Consider the following 22287-nt stretch of genomic DNA (forward strand, 5'->3'; position numbering starts at 1 on the left):
AGCTCGGAAACCGTATTGCACAGCGGAGAAGGTACGGTGGGATTTGAAATGGTCAGTGATCTGTTTATTAACTTGGCTTTCGAAGACTTTAGAAAGGCAGGGCAGGATGGAAATAGGTCTGTAACAGTTTGGGTCTAGAGTGTCAGCCCTTTGAAGACGGGGATGACCGTGGCAGCTTTCCAACCTTTAGGGATCTCGGACGATACGAGAGGTTGAACAGACTGGTAATAGGGGTTGCAACATTGGCGGCGGATAATTTTAGAAAGAGAGGGTCTAGATTGTCTAGCCCAGCTGATTTGTACGGGTCCAGGTTTTGCAGCTCTTTCAGAACATCTGCTATCTGGATTTGGGTGAAGGAGAAGCTGGGGAGGCTTGGGCAAGTAGCTGCGGGGGGTGCGGAGCTGTTGGCCAGGGTTGGGGTAGCCAGGAGGAAGGCATGGCCAGCCGTAGAGAAATGCTTATTGAAATTATCGTGCATTTATCGGTGGTGATAGTGTTTCCTAGCCTCAGTGCAGTGGGTAGCTGGGAGGAGGTGCTGTTATTCTCCATTGACTTTGGTGTCCCAAAACTTTTATGATTTAGAGCTACAGGATGCAAATTTCTGTTTGAAAAAGTTAGCCTTTGTGTTCCTAACTGACTGCGTGTATTGGTTTCTGACTTCCCTGAAAAGTTGCAAATCGCTGGGACTATTCGATTCTAGTGCAGAACGCCACAGGAAGTTTATTGTAACCCTAATTATTGTGTTATGGATAGCTGATTGAGTCTTTATATTTCCAGTCAACGTCGTAATGAAAGGAACTCACGGCTACATCTCCATCACGGAATGGCCTCTCATGATCGTGAGTATACATACAATTAAACATAGTCAGTGACACATTGAATAAACAACAGTGGGATGCATTGCACCATGACATTTTAGCTCACGCTAATTTCCAGTGCTTGTCTCTAGCCACATATACATTGTAGGGTTAATCATTGTCATAGATATCAGACGCCTGTTTTGTGTTGTCTTCATGTAATAATATATTAGCTGACTTTCATCCAAAGCTTTCAAGCACACAATCCTGCCGTTGCTTGTGGCATGCTCTACTAACTGAACCGTACAGGACCTTGTGGTTTGTTCAGAAAAATACCTTGTCTGTTATTTTGTTTTAACACGCATCTCAGTTCTACATGGTGATGTGTACATCCTGTACGGTGTGCGTGTTACTCTGGTTTATGTATTCAGCCTGCTACTGGAAGAACCAATATTTTTCTCTCACTCTCACCCTTTGTCTCTGTCTCAGTTTTACATGGTGATGTGTACAGTGTACATCCTGTATGCGTTACTCTGGTTCCTGTGGGCTGCCTGCTACTGGAAGGACTTACTGCGGATCCAGTTCTGGATAGCTGGAGTCATCTTTCTGGGCATGGTGGAGAAGGCTGTGTTCTGTGCTGAGTATGAGAACACCAACGGTGTCGGGGCAGCTTGTAGGTCTACACTACAGTTACACCTAACTCTGTTCTCTGACTGGTTTAAAGAAAGTACTAAGATCCTCTGTATGGTGGAATGGATCACATTGATCTGGTCCCAATTCCCTCCCTGCCCCTTGGCCCTAACCTTTCAATGTTGGCAGATCTGAAGGGTCTGGATAGGTATCAGCAGTATAGTGGTGGAGAGTCCACCATATTAATTATACCTTACAGATTTTCAAACATCGCAGGCTTGGGGCCAAGGGGGAGGTTTGGGGAGTGTTATTATTCTGAGCAAGAGTTTTTCTGTCTCGTGTGAGAGAGAATTAATTCCAATGTGGATGTTTTTAGCTCCAGGCCTGTTGATCTTTGCTGAGCTCATCTCTGCCCTGAAGAGAACCCTGGCACGGCTGCTGGTCATTATCGTCAGTCTGGGATATGGTATAGTCAAGTAAGTTGAGAAAATAAAGGTTGTCACACACTCTTACTCCCTGTCCTTTGATAGGTGACCCCAGTTACGTTATCGTGCTGTATGTATTAAGTCATTTTTCCTGTGTTGTGTGCGTTTCCCATCAGACCTCGACTGGGTACAGTGATGCACAGAGTGGTGGGACTAGGTGTGATGTACTTTGCCTTTGCTGCCATCGAAGGTGTGCTTAGGATCACTGGGGTAAGGCTTATTCCTGAGCTTGCTTACCTCCAGTGAGCTTGCATTTTGAATGTGAACCTTCATTTCTCAATGGCGTGCTGTTTTTCTAATGTGTGAGTTATGGGAATTGTGTTCAATACGTGTGTATGCATTCACTAAAGGTTCGTGACAATGGCCCCGCCCTCATCACATCCATTGTTCTAGCATTGATGGACTTCTGTATCATCTGGTTCATATCCTTCCTTATTCAGTGTTACAGAATGACACCTTATTGTGTTGCATACTAATGATTCTCACTGAAAGTCATGATGCTGGGGTTATAATGTATCTTGTACAGTTTGGATTGTAAACTTATATTGTATATTAAATCATGTTTCACTAGGTAATTTTCTTTGGTTACAGCTGTTATTTTTCTCTCCCCCACTCACTCTCCATCACTTTCACCTTCTGTCTTCTCTCTTTCTTCCTCCCATTATTCCCACCTGTCTGTCCATCCTGTCTCTCTCAATCCCTTTCTTCTTTCTTCCTCTCAGGCGAAAGACTCTGACCTGGCTCTGTTGGCCAACATTCCTCTGGCTCTGCTTGACTCTTCTCTCTGCTGGTGGATATCCTTTGGTGTGCTGATAGCCCTGTTTGAGGCTACTCTGTCCCCTGGGGGCCCCCTTATCCCTACCGGGGCTTCTCTGGTCCTCAGCCTCCAGCCTGTCCACTGGAGCCCCCCCCCCCCCCAATCCATGGTCCCTACCCAGGGCTACACCGTCCCTCCCTGTGCCAATCCAAAGGGTCTCTGCATGAGGGCAAATAATCTAATAATCTATTCTTGCACGCTATAGCACAGCTAGCTAACGCACAGCTAGCTAACCTGGAGGTCTGATAGTAGAGATCTAGTAGTCTGGGCCGAGCCCTTGGCCCCTATCCCTGCCCGGGGCATCATCTGTACACCTTGCATGTTATCATCCCTGCTGATTTTTGCAAGGTTCTTCCATGATTCAAACCCCTGAGCTGACAAGGTACAAATCTGTCGTTCTGCCCCTGAACAGGCAGTTAACCCACTGTTCCTATCCCGTCATTGAAAATAATAATTTGTTCTTAACTGACTTGCCTAGTTAAATAAAGGTAAAATAAATCAAATGAAAAGGTATGTTAGTTACATACTGTGAAGCACAGCTGCTGTTTCCTTGACTGCCCCCTAACATATTTGTGAGCCTGGCTCACACTATAAAGACACTGAAGCTGAGGAGAAACCCAGTGAAGCTGTCTCTCTACAGACATTTCACAAACACACTCATCTTTGCCATTATAGGTGAGTACAGCCAGGAAGACAATTTTCATGTTTTTATAGTTCATGAGTATCATAACACATTACTACTGTATAAGGCATTATGAACAATGTTATAAAGCAGTATATGTATGTAGCCTACTTCATACTTCATTCAGAATTAGTCTCACAATTGAATGGAAATGGTCTGATGCAGTTTTGGTTGTATTTTTTCCCCCACCTTCAGCTTCAATCATTTTCATGGTGTGGACGACGAAAAAATTCAGACTAGCCGACTGTCAATCTGTGAGTATGTCTTCTTGTAATGGCAGCAAATGGTCCAGTTGTGCGATATCAAGTTTGACTGCTCTGTGCATTTCTTAAAGGTTCCAGGCAATGCAAATAGTCCGGGTAGCCATTTGATTAGATGTTCAGGAGTCTTATGGCTTGGGGGTAGAAGCTGTTTAGAAGCTTCTTGGACCTAGACTTGGTGCTCCGGTACCGCTTGCCATGCGGTAGCAGAGAGCACAGTCTACGACTAGGGTGGCCGGAGTTTTTGACAATATTTAGGGCCTTCCTCTGACACCACCTGGTATAGAGCTTGGCCCCAGTGATGTACTGGGCCATTCGCACTACCCGCTGGTGCCTTGCAGCTCAGCATTCAACTGCTGAGCAGTTGCCGTACCAGGCAGTTATGCAACCAGTCAGGATGCTCTCAATGGTGGCTCTGAGGACCCATGCCAAATATTTTCAGTTTCCTGAGGGGGAATAGGTTTTGTCGTGCCGTCTTCGACTGTCTTGGTGTGCTTGGACCATCTTTGATGATGTGGACATCAAGGAGCTTGAAGCGCTCAACCTGTTCCACTACAGCACCGTCTTTGAGATTGGGGGTGTGCTCGGTCCTCTTTCCTGTAGTCCACAGCCATCTCCTTTGTTTTGATTACGTTGAGGGAGAGGTTGTTGTCCTGCCACTGCACGGCCGGGTCTTTGACCACCTCCTTAAAGGCTGTGTTGTCGTTGTCGGTGATCAGGCCTACCACTGTTGTGTCATCGGCAAAATGAATGATGGTGTTGGACTCGCTCCTGGCCGTGCAGTCATGAGTGAACAGGGAGTACAGGAGGGGACTGAGCACGCACCCCTGAGGGGCCCCTGTGTTGAGGATCAGCATGACAGATCTGTTGTTACTACCTTTACCACCTGGGGGCGGCCCGTCAGGAAGTCCGGGATCCAGTTGCAGAGTGAGGTGTTTAGTCCCAGGGTCCTTAGCTTAGTGATGAGCTTTGAGGGCACTATGGTGTTCAAGGCTGAGCTGTTGTCAATGAATATCATTCTCACATAGGTGTTACTTTTGTCCAGGTGGGAAAGTGCAGTAGAGGTTGCATCATCTGTGAATCCGTTGGGGCGGTATGCAAATTAGAGTGGGTCTAGGGTTTCTGGGATAGTGGTGTTGTGAGCCATGACCGGCCTTTCGAAGCACTTCATGGCTACAGATGTGAGTGCTATGGGTTGGTAGTCATTTAGGCAGGTTACCTTAGTGTTCTTTGGCACAGGGACTATGGTGGTCTGCTTGAAACATGTTGGTATTACAGACTCAGAGATGTTTAAAATGTCAGTGAAGACACTTGTCAGCGCATGCTCGCAGTACACGTCCTGGTAATCCTTCTGGCCCTGCGACCTTGTGAATGTTGACCTGTATAAAGGTCTTACTCACATCGGCTGCGTGATCACACAGTCATCCGGAACAGCTGGTGCTCTCATGCATGTTTCAGTGTTATTTGCCTCGATGTGAGCAGTAGCTTGACCAGCTGTAACTATCAGTCGCACCACAGATGAAAGGTTACAAGTATTCTGCTTGAGATTTACATTGACATTTGTCATTTAGCAGACTCTCTTAGCAAAAGCTCAGGTTGCCAAGCCCGGCGGTGATACAATCTTCGGCAAAATCATTCGCAAGGAGATTCCTGCAAAAATATTATTTGAAGTTACTTACAGTAGTGAGTGCATACATTTTCATACTTTTCCCCCCATACTGGTCTCCTGTGGGAATCGAACCCACAACCCACTGGTTTATAAACAAAGCAAGGTGTAGATGCATGTGATGCCGGTTTTATATGACGTTGCATAAAGCCACAAGTAAATCCTTGGTATTGCCTGCCTCCTGAATCCAGGGACTTGACACAGTTCGAGGGGACCAGTAACTTTATGATCAACTCTATCAGTGTACCAGCTAGAGTCATTTTTCATACTTGGGTCACCTTTCTTTGAACTGATACTGGTTTCATCCAAATATCATTACATTTGATGAAAACATAATTTTCACTGTTCAGGACTTAAGACATTGAATCAACGTATTGTAAAAAATGCCAGCTCAAGACTGCCGTATTGGGTCATGTATTGAACAGTATCATGGATGACATTGTTTGTATTATTCCATATAACAGGACTGGGTGGAGCTGTGGGTTGATGATGCCTTCTGGAGGTTCCTGTTCTCCATCATACTGCTGGTTATCATGTTCTTATGGAGACCCTCTGCTAACAACCAAAGGTGAGGTTACATGGTGTGTGTGGCTATCCTCGTGGGTACCTTTTTATTAAACCTTTATTTAACTAGGCAAGTCGGTTAAGAACAAATTCTTATTTTCAATGACGGCCTAGGAACAGTGGGTTAACTGCCTGTTCAAGGGCAGAATTCCCCACAAGGATAGTAAAAAAAAAGGGCAAAGTCTATTTTCAGGGTCAGGAAAAATAGGATTTTGAATGGAAGTACTTTTGAGGTCCCCACTAGGATAGTAATATCAAATGTGTGTGTGTCCTATATGTGGACAGTGTTGTATTGGAGAACGCCAAATCAAATTTTATTGGGGGGGGTAGCCATTTCATTAGTTGTTCAGGAGTCTTATGGATTGGGGGTAGAAGCTGTTGAGAAGCCTTTTGGACCTAGACTTGGCACTCCGGTACCGCTTGCCTTGCGGTAGCAGAGAAAACAGTCTGACTAGGGTGGCTGGAGTCTGACCATTTTTTGGGCCTTCCTCTGACACCGCCTGGTTGACAGGTCCTGGATGGCAGGAAGCTTGGCCCAAGTGATGTACTGGGCTGGACGCACTACCCTCTAGTGCCTTGCGGTCAGCTAACAACCAGCGTTGATGATTGACCTGCCTATTATATTAGTGAAATGTGCTTTGATCTAAGTGTGTGGAGACCATTGTCTACATCTTGCACCTTAGCTACCTTGTTGAGTGTGCTGTAGATTTATCAATGGCAATATGTTGACATATCACACTACCAACAGTCAGTCAGGGAGAAAGTGCCTCACCTTACCACTCTTCAAAGCTTCAGAGGAAACACAAACTTACACAGCCTTTAAATGTTCTGGAGCTTTATAACAATTTTTAAGGCTTTATAACTGTTCATAATGGAACGGTTCCTTTGTTCTCCTCAGATATGCGTTCACTCCACTGATGGATGACTCTGACGATGAGGAGATTGAGGAGTTCCTGGTGTCAGCTAATTTAGGTATTCTACATGTAGTTCTGTTTTTGTTTAACTTCTTTAGTGATAATGTGTTTGAACCTTGGTGATCTTTCTCTCCGTGTTTCTCTAAACACACACAGCTGATGGCATAAAGCTGAGAGCCTCCAACTTTAAGAGTGAGACGAACGGCTCAGCCAAGCCTTCAGGATCTAACCCGGTTAGTATCAAACCTTCAATTCAATTAATACAACTTGATTTGTTCCCTCAGGGAATTAAGTCCATTTCCAATTATCCAATCAATATGAACACAATATCTCCACATATAAATACAGCATACCAACAAGCCAACCTTTTCTGTCAGTCAATAAAGTTTTACTTTCAGGTAACTGACACTCAAATGTTTGCTCTGACCTGTGATGCAATTCAAGAACAAAAATTATCTTCAAGAACAAATGACCATCTACTGTATATACTGAACATAAATATAAACGCAACATGTAAAGTGTTGGTTTCATGAGATGAAATAAAAGCACAAAAAGCTTCTCTCAAATTTTGTGCACAAATTTGTTTACATCCCTGTTTGTGAGCATTTCTCCTTTGCCAAGATAATACATCCACCTGACAGGTTAGGCATATCAAGAAGCTGATAAAACAGCATCATTACACAGGTGCACCTTGTGCTGGGGACAATAAAAGGCCACTAAAATGTGCAGTTTTGTCACAACGCAATGCCACAGATGTCTCAAGTTTTGAGGAAGCGTGCAATTGGTATGCTGACTGAAGGAATGTCCACCAGAGCTATTGGCAGAGAATTAAATGTTAATTTCTCTACCATAAACTGCGTCCAATGTAATTTTAGAGAATTTGGTAGTATGTCCATCCGGCCTCACAACCGCAGACCACGTGTAACCACACCAGCCCAGGACCTCAAAATCCGTATTTTTCACCTGCGGCATCGACTGAGACAAACCACCCGGACAGCTGATAAACTGAGGAGTATTTCTGTCTGTAATAAAGCCCTTTTGTGGGGGAAAAACTCATTCTGATTGGCTGTGCCAGTGGTTAGGCCTGGCTCCCAATTGGATGGGCTTATGCCCTCCCAGGCATGTGAAAATCCATTGATTAGGGTCTAATGAATATATTTAAATTGACTGATTTCCTTATATAACCTGTAACTCAGGAACATTGTTGCGTTTTATGTTTTTGTTCAGTATTTTTAGTCTAGTGAATGACATCCGAGTTCAAACAACAGAGGGCAGCGTTGAGTAGTTCTCTTTTCTCTTTTAATTTCACTCTTACCCACCTGTCCAGGATGAAGACTTGAAGTGGGTGGAAGAGAACATTCCTACCTCTCTAACAGACGTGTAAGCATCACTTATCAAGAAATATTTCTATCAACACCAAAATAGCAGGTGTGTTTATAGCAGCGTTTTCCAAACTCTGTCCTCGGGACCCCAAAGGGTGCACGTTTTTACCCTAGCACTACACAGATGATTCAAATAACCAACTAAACATCAGGCTTTGATCATTTGAATCAGCTGTGTAGTGTTAGGGTAAAAACCAAAACCTGGGGTCCCCAGGACCGAGTTTGGGAAATCCTGGTTTAATGTGGTTTCATAAAAACAAATGTTTTCTCCTTATTTTCCTCCATTGTAGAGCGTTGCCCGTCCTTCTTGATTCAGATGAGGTGTGTATATTTTTAACACGGGGTCATTTCTGTCAATGGCAAAATACACTGAGGATACAAAATATTAAGGACACCTGCTCTTTCCATGGCATGTGCTATCAGGTGAAAGATATGATCTCTTATTGATGTCACTTGTAGAGTCCATGCCCTCTGCGAATTGAGGCTTTTCTGAGGTCAAAAGGAGGAGGCAACTAAATATTAGGAAGGCTTTCCTAATAAGGGCGGCAGGTAGCCTAGTGGTTAGAGTGTTGGGCCAGTAACTGAAAGGTTGCTGGATTGAATCCCCCTAGCTGACATGGTAAAAATCTGTTGTTCTGCCCCTGAGCAAGGCAGTCAACCCACTGTTTCCCGGGGGCCGTTGGTGTTGATTATGACAGCCTCCCACACCTCTCGGATTGAGGGGTTGGGTTAAATGCAGAAGACACATTTCAGTTGAATGCATTTAGTTGTACAACTGACTAGGTTTCCCCTAATATTTTGTAACTCAGAATATATGGTTTATTTCACTGCATTTCCTATAATGTTATTAAATTCCCAGTAGGCAATTTTATATGGACAGACACTATGGTATTCGAGAGAGAGATATATATATTTTCCACTGTATTCCTTACCTAGGAAATGATGACTACAAAATATGAAATGTCCAAGATGGAGTAACATGGGAAATCTTCCTACTACCCACGATGGATGCAGAGCATCTCTTCCTTCTGAGATTGGTTCATCCTGCATGGCATGGAAGAGACAGATCACCAGGAGTGCGACACCTCTCCCGTCCTAGGCCTGTTTAGGCTGACAGTCAGACCTCTGTCTACAATACTACTGGGGCTTAACACCTCTGACTTGGCCATCAGCAGGGTCCTATTCATTGGGTATCAAATGGAAGAAAACTGATTTAAACAGGAGCTTGTCCAATAAGAAATGCTGGTTATAGTTTTCCGTTGCAAACATTTTTGCTGCAGTGTGCCCTAATGTGTTTAGCCCTCTCACCCTCTCCACAAACCAAGACATAACAATTGAGTGTGTCCCAAAGTGCACCCTATTCCCTATTCGGTGCCTTCGGAAAGTATTCAGGCTCCTTTACTTTTTTTCACATTTTGTTACGTTACAGCCATATTCTAAAATTGATTAAATTGTTTTTTTTTCCCCTCATCAAACAACACTCAATAACCCATAATGACTGAATGAAAATAGGTTTTTAGAATGTTTTGCAAAATAAAAGAACTGAAATATCACATTTCCATAAGAATTCAGACCCTTTACTCAGAACTTTGTTCAAGCATTTTTGGCAGAGATTACAGCCTCGAGTCTTCTTGGGTTTGACACTATAAGCCTGCCATTCCTGTATTTGGGGAGTTTCTCCCATTCTTCTCTGCAGATCCTCTCGAGCTCTGTCAGGTTGGAAGAGGAGTGTCGCTGCACAGTTTTTTTACGGTCTCAAGTGATGTTAGATCGGGTTCAAGTCCATGCTCTGGCTGGGTCCTTCAAGGACATTCAGAGACTTGTCCTGAAGCCACTCCTGCATTGTCTTGGTTGTGTGTTTAGGGTCGTTATCCTGTTAGAAGGTGAACCTTTGCCCCAGTCTGAAGTCCTGAGCGCTCTGGAGCAGGTTTTCATCAAGGATCTCTCTGTACTTTGCTCTGTTCATCTTTCCGTTGATCCTGTCTAGTCTCCCACTCCCTACCGCTGAAAAACATCCCCACAGCATGATGCTGCCACCACCATGCTTCACCGTAGGGGATGGTGTCAGGTTTCCTCCAGATGTGACGCTTGACATCCAATCTTGGTTTCATCAGACCAGAGAATCTTGTTTCTCATGGTCTGAGAGTCCTTTAGGTACCTTTTGGGAAACTCCAAGAGGGCTGTTATGTACTTTTTACTGAGGAGTGGCTTCTGTCTGGCCACTACCCTAAAGGCCTGATTGGTGGAGTGCTGCAGAAATGGTTATTCTTCTGGAAGGTTCTCCCATCGCCACAGAGGAACTCTGGAGCTGTGTGAGTCACCATCGGGTACTTGGTCACCTCTCTGACCAAGGTCCTTCTCCCTTGATTGCTCTAGGAAGTTGTTCCATTTAAGAATGATGGAGGGCACTGTGTATTTGGGGACTTTCAATGCTGCATACATTTTTTGGTACCCTTTCCCCAGATCTGTGCCTTGGCACAATCCTGTATCAACCCCTAAGGACAATTCCTTCGACAACATGGCTTGGTTTTTGCTCTGACTTGCACTGTCAACTGTGGGACCTTATATAGACTAGGGTGTGCCTTTCCAAATCATGTCCAATCAATTGAATCTACCACAGGTGGACTCCAATCAAGTTGTAGAAACATCTCAAGGATGATCAATGGAAACAGGATGCACTGGAGTTCAATTTCAAGTCTGATAGCAAAGGGTCAGAATACTTATGTAAATAAGGTATTTCTGTTTGTTTCATACATTTTCAAACATTTCTGAAATCCTCTTTTCACTTCGTCATTATGGGGTAATGGTCAAAAGTAGGGAACTATGGACCCGTGTGGCTCAGTTGGTACACCATGGTGATTGCAACGCCAGGGTTGTGGGTTCGATTCCCACTGGGCGTCCAGTACGATAAAGTATGAAGATGTATGCACTCACTTCTGTAAGTTGCTCTGGATAAGAGCATCTGCTAAATGACTATAATGTGTATAGGGAATAGGATGCCATTTGGGACAGTTTTTGTGATAAAACTTGACTTTATACTGTATCTTGGAGAGGGGAACAAGCTGGTATATTATTTCTACACCAATTGGATACATTATGTAATATAGGACCAATGTGATATTTTGATGGATGATAATTCAGAGGTGTGTGTGTATATATAGTGTTTATTATATCTCACTGAGTGAAGCTTTTTTGCTTCCTAACCAAAGTATAATGTGATGTGTTGTGTGGGGGAGAGTTGTCTGCATTGTGTTTTCTAGGCTGGGACACAGGATTAATTCGTTTAGTGTGTGTTACGCAGTACTAAACAGTAGTGTTGACGTAAGTGTAGGATCACAGGGCTTGGGTCTGTTCAGATAGGTTCTACACAAGACATTTCTATCTGTCTGTCAGAAGAATAATGCTAGAGCCGACACAATTCCGTTCTATCTGCTATTGATGTTCAGAAAGTTTCACATCACTGATGCACCCCTGAGGTTGGTTAGTAGAGGCAGTACTTTAGTTGAGGCCCATGGCATTGAGAAGTTATAATGAATAATAATTTATTCGGCTTCTATAGTGCTTTTCATTAGACAGAATCTCAAAGTGCTTGTTAAGCAAAATAACCAACAAGCATGTATTTAGAGATATAGGCTACAACAGTAGATGGGTCAAGTCTGAGTGTTTCCTGAAACCTCCAGATGGACAGCTGCTCTCATGAGAGGATCTGGAAGCTCATAGCTAGATGGTCAGCAGCGATGGTGGTCTGGTCAGCATGTCCAAGGGCAGGCAGGTAGGCTGGCAGCTCCATGTCATCAGGGCATCTCCGTCGTCTGCAGATTCTCTGTATTGGGACTGTGATGAGCTTTGAGATCCCCACAGAGTACAGTCATCACTTCAGAAGTATCCTCCAAAGTAATGAAAAGCTGTCCCACTGCCTCTTGGATCACCGTTGGTGAAAAGCAACCCTGAGTCATCGGTGTAATTCAAATGAAAACACACCGGCTAGCTAGCATTACCTAGCTTGTTGACAATGCTGATTTTCATACATTTCCTAGTGGTAGAAAAAGTACCCAATTATCATACTTGTGTAAAAGTAAAGATACCTTAATAGAAAATGACTCAAGTCAAAATCATCCAGTAAAATACTACATAAGTATATTTAGAACTAAATACTTTTCCTCAAGTATCAAAATTAAATGTAATTGCTAACATATTCTTAAGTATCAAAAGTATAAATCATTTCAAATTCCTTATATTAAGCAAATCAGATGGCACCATTTTATTTTAATATACAGATAGCCAGGGGCACATTCTAACACTTAATTTACAAATGAAGCATGTGCGTTTAGTGAGTCTGCCAGATCAGAGGCAGTAGGGTTCTTTAAGAATGTAGTGGAGTAAATGTAAAAGTTGGCAGAAATATAAATAGTAAAGTACAGATACCCCAAAAAACTACTTCAGCAATACTTTAAAGTATTTTTACTTAAGTACTTTACACCACTACAATTTATGGGCATGACTCAAATTCATGATATCAAGACTTGATCTGCACTCATTTAGCTATTGAAAAATGTAAAACTTGGTACAAAATATTAAATATTATTACATATGTACATGAGTTCTCTGCCGAGGCTGCCACTAGGCACCATGGCAATTATATAACCCAGGAGCTCCGTACTACTATGGCTGACCATGTAAAACAAATAATTTCATGTGGACCAACAATCCCAATCTTTATTTATCCAGGTAGGCCAGTTGAACAAGTTCTCATTTACAACTGCGATCTGGCCAAGATAAAGTAAAGCAGTGCAACAAAAACAACACTGTGTATGCAAATGTAGTAAGATTAGGGAGTTAAGGCAATAAATAGGCCATAGAGGTGAAATAATTACAATTTAGCATTAACACTGGAGTGATAGATGTGCAGATGATGATGTACAAATAGAGTCTGTTTTCACCCCAGTATATGGTTACCAGTGAACTGAGAAGGTGGAGCTTTACCTACGAGAGCATACAGGTCAGAGTGGTGGGTAGTATATGGATGGCACTGTGATAGACTGCATCCAATTTGCTGAGTAGAGTGTTAGAGGCTATTTTGTAAAGGACATCACCGAAGGCAAGGATCGGTAGGATAGTCAGTTTTACGAGTGTATGTTTGGCAGCACGAGTGAAGGAGGCTTTGTTGCGAAATAGAAAGCCGGTTCTATATTTCATTTTGGATTGGAGATGTTTGATGTGAGTCTGGAAGGAGAGTTTACAGTCTAACCAGACACCTAGGTATTTGTAGATGTCCACATATTCTAAAGTGATGCTGGACGGGTGGGCAGGTGCGGCAGCGATCGGTTGAAGAGCATGCATTTAGTTTTACTAGCATTTAAGAGCAGTTGGAGGCCATGGAAGGAGTGTTGTATGGCATTGAAGTTCATTTGTTAACAGTGTCCAAAGAAGGGCCGGATGTATACAAAATGGTGTCATCTGCGTAGAGGTGGATAGGGGAATCACCAGCAGCAAGAGCAACATCATTGATATATACAGAGAAAAGAGTCGGCCTGAGAATTGAACCGTGTGGCAACCCCATAGAGACTGCCAGAGGTCCGGACAACAAGCCCTCCGATTTGACACACTGAACTCTATCTGAAAAGTAGTTGGTGAACCAGGCGAGGCAGTCATTTGAGAAACCAAGGCTATTGAGTCTGCCAATAAGAATGCGGTGATTGACAGAGTCGAAAGCCTTGGCCGGGTCGATGAAGACGGCTGCACAGTGCTGTCTTTTATCGATGGCGGTTATATCGTTTTGGACCTTGGATAGGCACAAGGGGTTTATGTTGGATTGGTTCATGATGTTGTCCTCTGCAGCCTAGGGACAAGGTTAGGGGGTTGTCCATTTACTCGTTCTCAACTCCAACTATTTCCTAGGACCTGTCCAGAAACAACCCCTACCCGCTAGATTTTCCAATCTTTCCCCTCAGATCTCGTGTGTAGGCAGTAGGGTCTAGGGATGCGTTTGGGAATCAGGCCTAGTGTATTTGGAGCTTTTTCTAAAAATCAGAATTAGATGCAGCTTCTTACTCAGACCTTGGCTGCCTTCATGCTCATTCTTTCCCTGTCATGTAGCCTACGACTGTATTCACTTGTCTGTTATTTTCACAGAACAGTCTGGTTTTGGCTGACTGTTAGTTCTGTTGTTTCCTAAGTCACCAGGTGACTGAATATTTATTGCCTTGTACCTATTTTTGGAAGGTTTGTCTTCAGAACTATGCTTGAACATTTAATTCCAGGGCTGCTTCTGAAATGGCACCCTATTCCCTGTAGAGTGCACAACTTTTGGCCAGAGTTCTATTCACCCTGGTCAAAAGTAACTCACTAGATAGGTGCCATTTGGGAAGTACATATACATTTGCCTGTACGTCTATTTATTTCTGTAGACTTGGAGAGAAAGAGAATCTGTATTTCTGATTGTTATTGTAATACAATGGTTAATTTAATTGTAAATAAAACATGTTTATTTTACAAATATGTTTTTGTATTATTGCAGTCACAGGAAAATATTATAACCACTGATCATTATAAGATCTTGGTTATTTCAGCGTCCTGAACCCAGCCATGATCTAGTCAGGCAGATGTGCTATCATCATATGACGTCATATTGGTGCTCTCACGAGGTGGTATACTGTACCATCTGGCAGGACTGTTCCCTCGGTCAGATTTCTTACCAAACCAATGTGTTCCTGTGTTGCCTGGGTGACGTTTTCTAGGAACTCAGTCCAGCTTTAAACTTACTCTTGAAAGTTGTAATAGTAGAATTCGGTTCCCCTTGTCATGTCAGTCATTGCATACCTTAGAGAGCTATTTGTAACTTGTCAGAAGTGTCCAGATCAAGTAGCCCGTGTCGGCTGTAAAACAATAACATTTCCCATAGATATTGTATTTTTTTTGTCACATATCACATGAATACACGGCAGAATGTATAGAATTGCAAGACAATTAGCTTTAAACCTGCAAAATTCTCTTCACCAATGAGGGGTGTGAACAGTTTGTTTCATGAACAGTGCTTGTGTGCGCTGGATGTTACCCAATGCTGGAAAGGGAACCCCTGTTTTAGTCTAGTGGAATGAGATGTTCCATTTGCACAGCTGTTCGTGTGCCGCAGATAGCGGATAACTCATTTTCATCCGAAGTCAGAGAAACCGCTCAGAACATTTACATATACTGTATTTACCATGAGGGGGTTTTAGGACATCCTTTTGATGACCAGACTAAGCTGTTTTTTAATGGTATTTGAATCTTATATTTTTAAAAGTGATATGTATTTTTCTTGACTGTTCAGTAAGGCTGTTCAACGTGTTCCTGAGTTGCGTGAATAACCCAATCTGTTCCACAGAGGGCTATAGGCTGTTAATGTTGTGAAGGCACTTATGTAGGAACACCTCGTGAACTCTACAATCGCATGCACCTGCAGTGTGTGTCCTGTCACAATGAAAGCTTGTTTTTCACTAACATGTTTTTAAAGAAAGCTTTCTTCAAATGATCAAGTAAGAAACGTTTGTTAAATGACACAGCGTTTGTTAGAAAGCTGACTGCTCCAGGCCAGGGTGAATGTAGGGTTATGAAATCCCTCAGCCAACCATATCCCTATGTTGACACCCAATTAATTCCCTCCCTCTTGGCCCCAAAAGTTTGCTGAACTAAAGGGTATTGGGGAAGTATGCTGTGTAGAGGTGGAGCTTACACCTTACAGATCTGCTAACATCGAAGGGTTGCTTAGGGGTTTGTCACTAGTTAACACAGCCACAGCACCTTTTAACAATTGTGACTTTGTGGCTGTGTTAATTAGTGAAGACCTACTCAGGGCCAAGAGGGATGTAAAGTTTGGCAGGGAATGAATTGGGATCAACAGACAGTGTGGAGCCCAGGGCCCATATTCACAAAGCATTTCAGAGTATGAGTGCTGATCTAGGATCAGTTTTTCCTTTAAGATTATAATGAATAAGATTAGAGGGGCAGCAGGTAGCCTAGTGGTTAGAGTGTTGGGCCCATAACCGAAAGGTTGCTGGATCGAATCCCTAAGCTGACAAGGTAAAAAGCTATGGCAGCCCCCCGCACCTCTCTGATTCAGAGGGGGTGGGTTAAATGCAAAAGACACATTTCAGTTGAATGCATTCAGTTGTACAACTAACTAGGTATCCCCTTTACATGGACAGGGGAGATCTGATTCTAAATCAGCACTGGGCCCTGACTGTAAGTAACCTGCAGAGGCCCCTGTGTTTGACATTTTTATGTCAGGGTACCCCTATGTACCCTCAACTTCCACCCTGTGACACCTTTTCTAGTGATCAGACACTTTTTAGAACATCCTTTAGTGGCTAATGTAAACCTCTAAGAGCTGCTTGTCAATGATGGCCTCATAAGTGACGATCATGAGGTCTGTTTCTTCGTGTTCCCATAATGCGGCATTTGTTGTTGTTTCTCTGATGCTGGCTGGAGTTGAGTGTTAGCTTTGTTGCTGATATGTTGGAGGTTTTGAGGTAGAGAGAGTGATAGAGAGAGAGACTAGAGTTCTACTGTTGGACTACCTCCAGACATTTATCCCACATCGATCCACAGCCGACCTCACCGTCCTCCAAATTGTTTTCTGAAATAGCCCACTGACAAAAATCTCACTGCTTTTCTGTTTTCATGAAGTGACTCACGCTCCGGGGGAAAGAAGGCTCTACTGTTAGCCTTTCAGAATCACTTTCTGGTTTTCCATAGAGTTTCATACTTTTGGTTATTACAGGGCCATTTTGAAATGGGTACAAAAGTAAAGAGGAGAAGAAGGAAGGAGGGATGTTGTTTTAGGAGAATGGAGAGCACATGGTCGACGCCCATGCCGTCGGAATCTGGACCATTTGGAATGTTGGAGATGATCATTTCTTCATTTTGTGTGTGAAGGGAACACAAGCTGGGAATGCTATATGTGACAGCTTTATATGACAACTTTCCATTCTGATAATGTTCATGTCTCTCTTTTGACATTGTGACAGACAACAGAAAAATGTTGCATGCTACCCTACACATAACTTGGTAGTAAACCCCTGTGCTTGGGTTTCTCCTGGAGGCCTTGACGCCAAGAAATGCATATTAGCAGGGTTCCCCAATAGGTGGCCGGCAGGTGATTTTATTTGGCCCCCGTACTTTGAGTATTTATTTTCATATATATCTTTCTTGTATTTATTTTCATATATATATATATATAAATGAAAATAAATACTCAAAGTACGGGGGTCATATATACACTGCTCAAAAAAATTAAGGGAACACTAAAATAACACATCCTAGATCTGAATGAATGAAATATTCTTATTAAATACTTTTTTCTTTACATAGTTGAATGTGCTGGCAACAAAATCACACAAAAATTATCAATGGAAATCAAATTTATCAAGGTCTGGATTTGGAGTCACACTCAAAATTAAAGTGGAAAACCACACTACAGGCTGATCCAACTTTGAATGTAATGTCCTTAAAACAAGTCAAAATGAGGCTCAGTAGTGTGTGTGGCCTCCACACAACTCCTGGACAGTCTGTGGATGGAGCGAGACATGATGTCCCAGATGTGCTCAATTGGATTCAGGTCTGGGGAACGGGCGGGCCAGTCCATAGCATCAACGCCTTCCTCTTGCAGGAACTGCTGACACACTCCAGCCACATGAGGTCTAGCATTGACTTTAGGAGGAACCCAGGGCCAACCGCACCAGCATATGGTCTCACAAGGGGTCTGGGGATCTCATCTCGGTACCTACTGGCAGTCAGGCTACCTCTGGCGAACACATGGAGGGCTGTGCGGACCCCCAAAGAAATGCCGCCCCACACCATGACTGACCCACCGCCAAACCGGTCATGCTGGAGGATGTTGCAGGCAGCAGAACGTTCTCCACGGCGTCTCCAGACTCTGTCACGTCTGTCACGTGCTCAGTGTGAACCTGCTTTCATCTGTGAAGAGCACAGGGCGCCAGTGGCTAATTTGCCAATCTTGGTGTTCTCTGGCAAATGCCAAACGTCATGCACGGTGTTGGGCTGTAAGCACAACCCCCACCTGTGGACGTCGGGCCCTCATACCACCCTCATGGAGTCTGTTTCTGACCGTTTGAGCAGACACATGCACATTTGTGGCCTGCTGGAGGTCATTTTGCAGGGCTCTGGCAGTGCTCCTCCTGCTCCTCCTTGCACAAAGGCGGAGGTAGCGGTCCTGCTGCTTGGTTGTTGCCCTCCTACGACCTCCTCCACGTCTCCTGATGTACTGGCCTGTCTCCTGGTAGCGCCTCCATGCTCTGGACACTACGCTGACAGACACAGCAAACCTTCTTGCCACAGCTCGCATTGATGGTCCATCCTGGATGAGCTGCACTACCTGAGCCACTTGTGTGGGTTGTAGACTCCGTCTCATGCTACCACTAAAGTGAAAGCACCGCCAGCATTCAAAAGTGACCAAAACATCAGCCAGGAAGCATAGGAACTGAGAAGTGGTCTGTGGTCACCACCTGCAGAACCACTCCTTTATTGGGGGTGTCTTGCTAATTGCCTATAATTTACACCTGTTGTCTATTCCATTTGCACAACAGCATGTGAAATGTATTGTCAATCAGTGTTGCTTCCTAAGTGGACAGTTTGATTTCACAGAAGTGTGATTGACTTGGAGTTACATTGTGTTGTTTAAGTGTTCCCTTTATTTTTTGAGCAGTGTATATAGCAACAAGCATTTCTGTCTCTTCTATAGATGTTATATCCTTGTATTGCTACTGCTGTATCAAATGAATTATCTGAGTGTCAGAAATGGCTAATATACTGTATGAATGTCATCAGATGTTAGCAAGTTGTTGATTTCATGAACCTTATTTCTAAGGCTAAATACACAATATATACAAAAGTATATGGACACCCCTTGGAATTAGAGGATTTGGTAATTTCAGCCACACTGTTGCTGACAGTTGTATTAAAATCGAGCACACAGCCATGCAATCTCCATAGAAAACACTGGCAGTAGAATAGCCATACTGAAGAGCTCAGTTCAAAGTGGCACTGTCATAGGATGCCACCTTACCAACAAGTCAGTTCGTCAAATTTCTGCCCTGCTAGAGCTGCCCTGGTCAACTGTAAGTCCTGTTATTGTGAATCTGGGTTTGGAGGAAGCCAAGAGAACGCTACCTGCCCCAATGCATAGTGCTAACTGTAAAGTTTGGTGGAGGAGGAATAATTGTCTGGGGCTGTTTTTCATGGTTCGGGCTAGGCCACTTAGTTACAGTGAAGGGAAATCATAACGCTACAGCATACAATAACTTTAGATGATTCTGTGCTTCAAACTTTGTGGCCACAGATTGGGGAAGGCCCATTCCTGTTTCAGCATGACAATGCCCCCTGCACAAAGCGAGGTCCATACAGAAATGGTTTGTGTGGAAGAATTTGACTGGCCTGCACAGAGCCCTGACCTCAAACCCATCCAACACCTTTGGGATGAATTGGAACGTTGACTGCGAGCCAGGCCTAATCGCCCAACATCAGTGTCCGACCTCACTAAAGCTCTTGTGGCTGAATGGAAGCAAGTCCCTGCAGCAATGTTCCAACATCTAGTGGAAAGCCTTCCCAGAAGAGTGGAGGGTGTTATAGCAGCAAAGGGGGGACCAACTCCATATTAATGCCCATGATTTTGGAATGAGATGTTCGACGAGCAGGTGTCCACATACTTTTGGTCATGTAGTGTATAGTAATATGGGCTATTTTCAGCCCTTTCCTGGGTAGATTCTCAGAGATAGATATAATATGGAAAAGAGCAAACAAAGCAAGATAATAAAAAAAAACATCAATTTCGCAGTCAATTAATCAGTTGGTGTGTGTTAGTCCACTGTGGGGTTGGAGCTACGAACCCATAGGCTTGGCTCTCTCATCCCTTCCAGGCTTCTGGGAGGGAGGCTGGACAATGAGCCTGTCTTATCGGATGTAAGCAATGTCCCCACATGCTCTTGCAGTTTTCATAGCAGGGGTAAGTTATTTTTATTCTGACGCACAGATTCAGGATAGTCCTCGTTGAGGAAGATGTACGTTCCCCTCAAGTTCTTGGCTCTTTCCAGAACCACTACCTTGTCCTTTGACACTCAGGAATTTGATGACTATCGGCCTGGGCCTGTCACCTGAGCCGGTGGTGGGTTTTCAAGTCCTGTGGGCGAACTCCAACTCAATCTTCCTGTGGTCTTATCTTCAGTTTCTCCAAGATCATTTCCCTCACTTTGTCCTCAGACTCCGTCCAGGTCTCATGTGGAGATTCTGCAATACAGTCTACAATAAGGTTTTTTGCCTTGATTGTCCCTCGAGACAATCTGATTTCTCTGCAATTGTTATCATGGATTCACATACTGAACTAATGTCCTCTCTCAGTGACTTCCAGATTGTTGTATCTTGCCGTTTTCCTGTTTAAACTCATCGAGCTGATCCTGGGAGAACAGCAAACTGTTATTCAGGTCCTGGACCACTCTGGTCAGGTTGTCTATTCTTTTATTAGTTGAATCCACCAGTAATTTGGACAAAACACTTGACGCTATTTTTTTGATGTTGTAACAACTGCTTGTAGAACTCTTTTCGTTAATTTGAAAGAACCTTCCCCTGTGATAGAGAGACACCCCTGTCCTCAACAGTACTCCCACCAGCTTTGGTCTTTGTCATGGCAATGTAGGCTACGCTGTTACTCCCCACAATTCCAGACAGGTCAGGTCACAGGGAAGATGGAAACAGCAACAAACAGTAGGATTCCAGACAGCTACAATCCTGGGACAATCCGCAGTTCCAGCCACAAGGGCTAACTGTGACGTGGGATACATAATCAAAAGATACTAACCAAACTTTTCCAATACATTTTTTCAGACAGTTTCAAAACTTTCCAAACCAACAAACCGAGCGCGGCGTCATTTCAAAATGTAAACATACAGTTGAAGTCGGAAGTTTAAATACACTTAGGTTGGAGTCATTAAAACTAGTTTTTCAATCACTCCACAAATTTCTTGTTAACAAACTATAGTTTTGGCAAGTCGGTTAGGACATCTACTTTGTGCATGACACAAGTAATTTTTCCAACAATTGTTTACAGACATTAATTCACTTATAATTCACTGTATCACAATTCCAGTGGGTCAGAAGTTTACATACACTAACTTGACTGTGCCTTTAAACAGCTTGGAAAATTCCATAAAATTATGTCATGGCTTTAGAAGCTTCTGTTAGGCTAATTGACATCATTTGAGTCAATTGGAGGTGTACCTGTAGATGTATTTCAAGGCCTACCTTCAAACGCAGTGCCTCTTTGCTTGACATCATGGGAAAATCAAAAGAAATCAGCCAAGACCTCAGACATTTTTTTTAGACCTCCACAAGTCTGGTTCATCCTTGGGGGCAATTTCAAAAGCCTGAAGGTACCACGTTGATCTGTACAAACAATAGTACGCAAGTATTAACACCATGGAACCACACAGCCACCATACTTCTAGAGAGGAACGTACTTTGGTGTGAATCAATCCCAGAACAACAGCAAAGGACCTTGTGAAGATGTTGGAGGAAACCGGTATAAAAGTATCTTTATCCACAGTAAAACGAGTCCTATATTGACATAACCTGAAAGGCCGCTCAGCAAGGAAGAAGCCACTGCTCCAAAACCGCCATAATAAAGACAGACTGCGTTTTGCAACTGCACATGGGGACAAGAATCGTACTTTTTGGAGAAATGTCCTCTGGTCTGATGAAATAGAACTGTTTGGCCATAATGACCATCGTTACGTTTGGAGGAAAAGGGGGAGGCTTGCAAGCCGAAGGACACCATCCCAACCGTTAAGCATGGGGGTGGCAGCATCATGTTGTGGGGGTGCTTTGCTGCTGGATGGACTGGTGTACTTCACAAAATAGATGGCATCATGGGGAGGACAATTATGTGGATATATTATAGCAACATCTCAAGACATCAGTCAGGAAGTTAAAGCTTTGTGACAAATGGGTCTTCCAAATGGACAATGACCCCAAGCATACTTCCAAAAGTTGTGGCAAAATGGCTTAAGGACAACAAAGTCAAGGTATTGGAGTGGCCATCACAA

The 22287-nt window shown here is 43.5% G+C and overlaps 1 protein-coding gene across 4 annotated transcripts in view; it reads left to right on the forward strand.

Annotated features, from left to right (window-relative positions):
- The window catches only part of LOC139381335 (transmembrane protein 87A-like), a 47822-nt gene that overhangs the window by 4587 nt on the left and 20948 nt on the right, over window positions 1–22287 (forward strand). Inside the window, exons 7-20 of one of the 4 annotated variants that reach the window (XR_011628543.1) lie at window positions 778–839; window positions 1287–1470; window positions 1804–1903; window positions 2029–2122; window positions 2635–2706; window positions 3296–3404; window positions 3607–3665; window positions 5802–5905; window positions 6800–6873; window positions 6972–7048; window positions 8143–8195; window positions 8488–8518; window positions 9134–12607; window positions 13059–14687. Coding sequence is in view for 3 of the 4 variants with exons in the window: in XM_071124788.1 (XP_070980889.1) it covers window positions 778–839; window positions 1287–1470; window positions 1804–1903; window positions 2029–2122; window positions 2635–2706; window positions 3296–3404; window positions 3607–3665; window positions 5802–5905; window positions 6800–6873; window positions 6972–7048; window positions 7214–7348 (1070 nt within the window). In the remaining variant the exon portion in view is untranslated. Of the gene's footprint in view, window positions 1–777; window positions 840–1286; window positions 1471–1803; window positions 1904–2028; window positions 2123–2634; window positions 2707–3295; window positions 3405–3606; window positions 3666–5801; window positions 5906–6799; window positions 6874–6971; window positions 7049–7213; window positions 7382–8142; window positions 8196–8487; window positions 8519–9133; window positions 12608–13058; window positions 14688–22287 lie in introns of those variants that run through there. The other 3 variants (XM_071124786.1, XM_071124787.1, XM_071124788.1) reach the window with 3 other exon arrangements.

Source organism: Oncorhynchus clarkii, chromosome 23 (genome assembly GCF_045791955.1).
Source record: "Oncorhynchus clarkii lewisi isolate Uvic-CL-2024 chromosome 23, UVic_Ocla_1.0, whole genome shotgun sequence".
Classification (NCBI taxonomy): domain Eukaryota; kingdom Metazoa; phylum Chordata; class Actinopteri; order Salmoniformes; family Salmonidae; genus Oncorhynchus; species Oncorhynchus clarkii.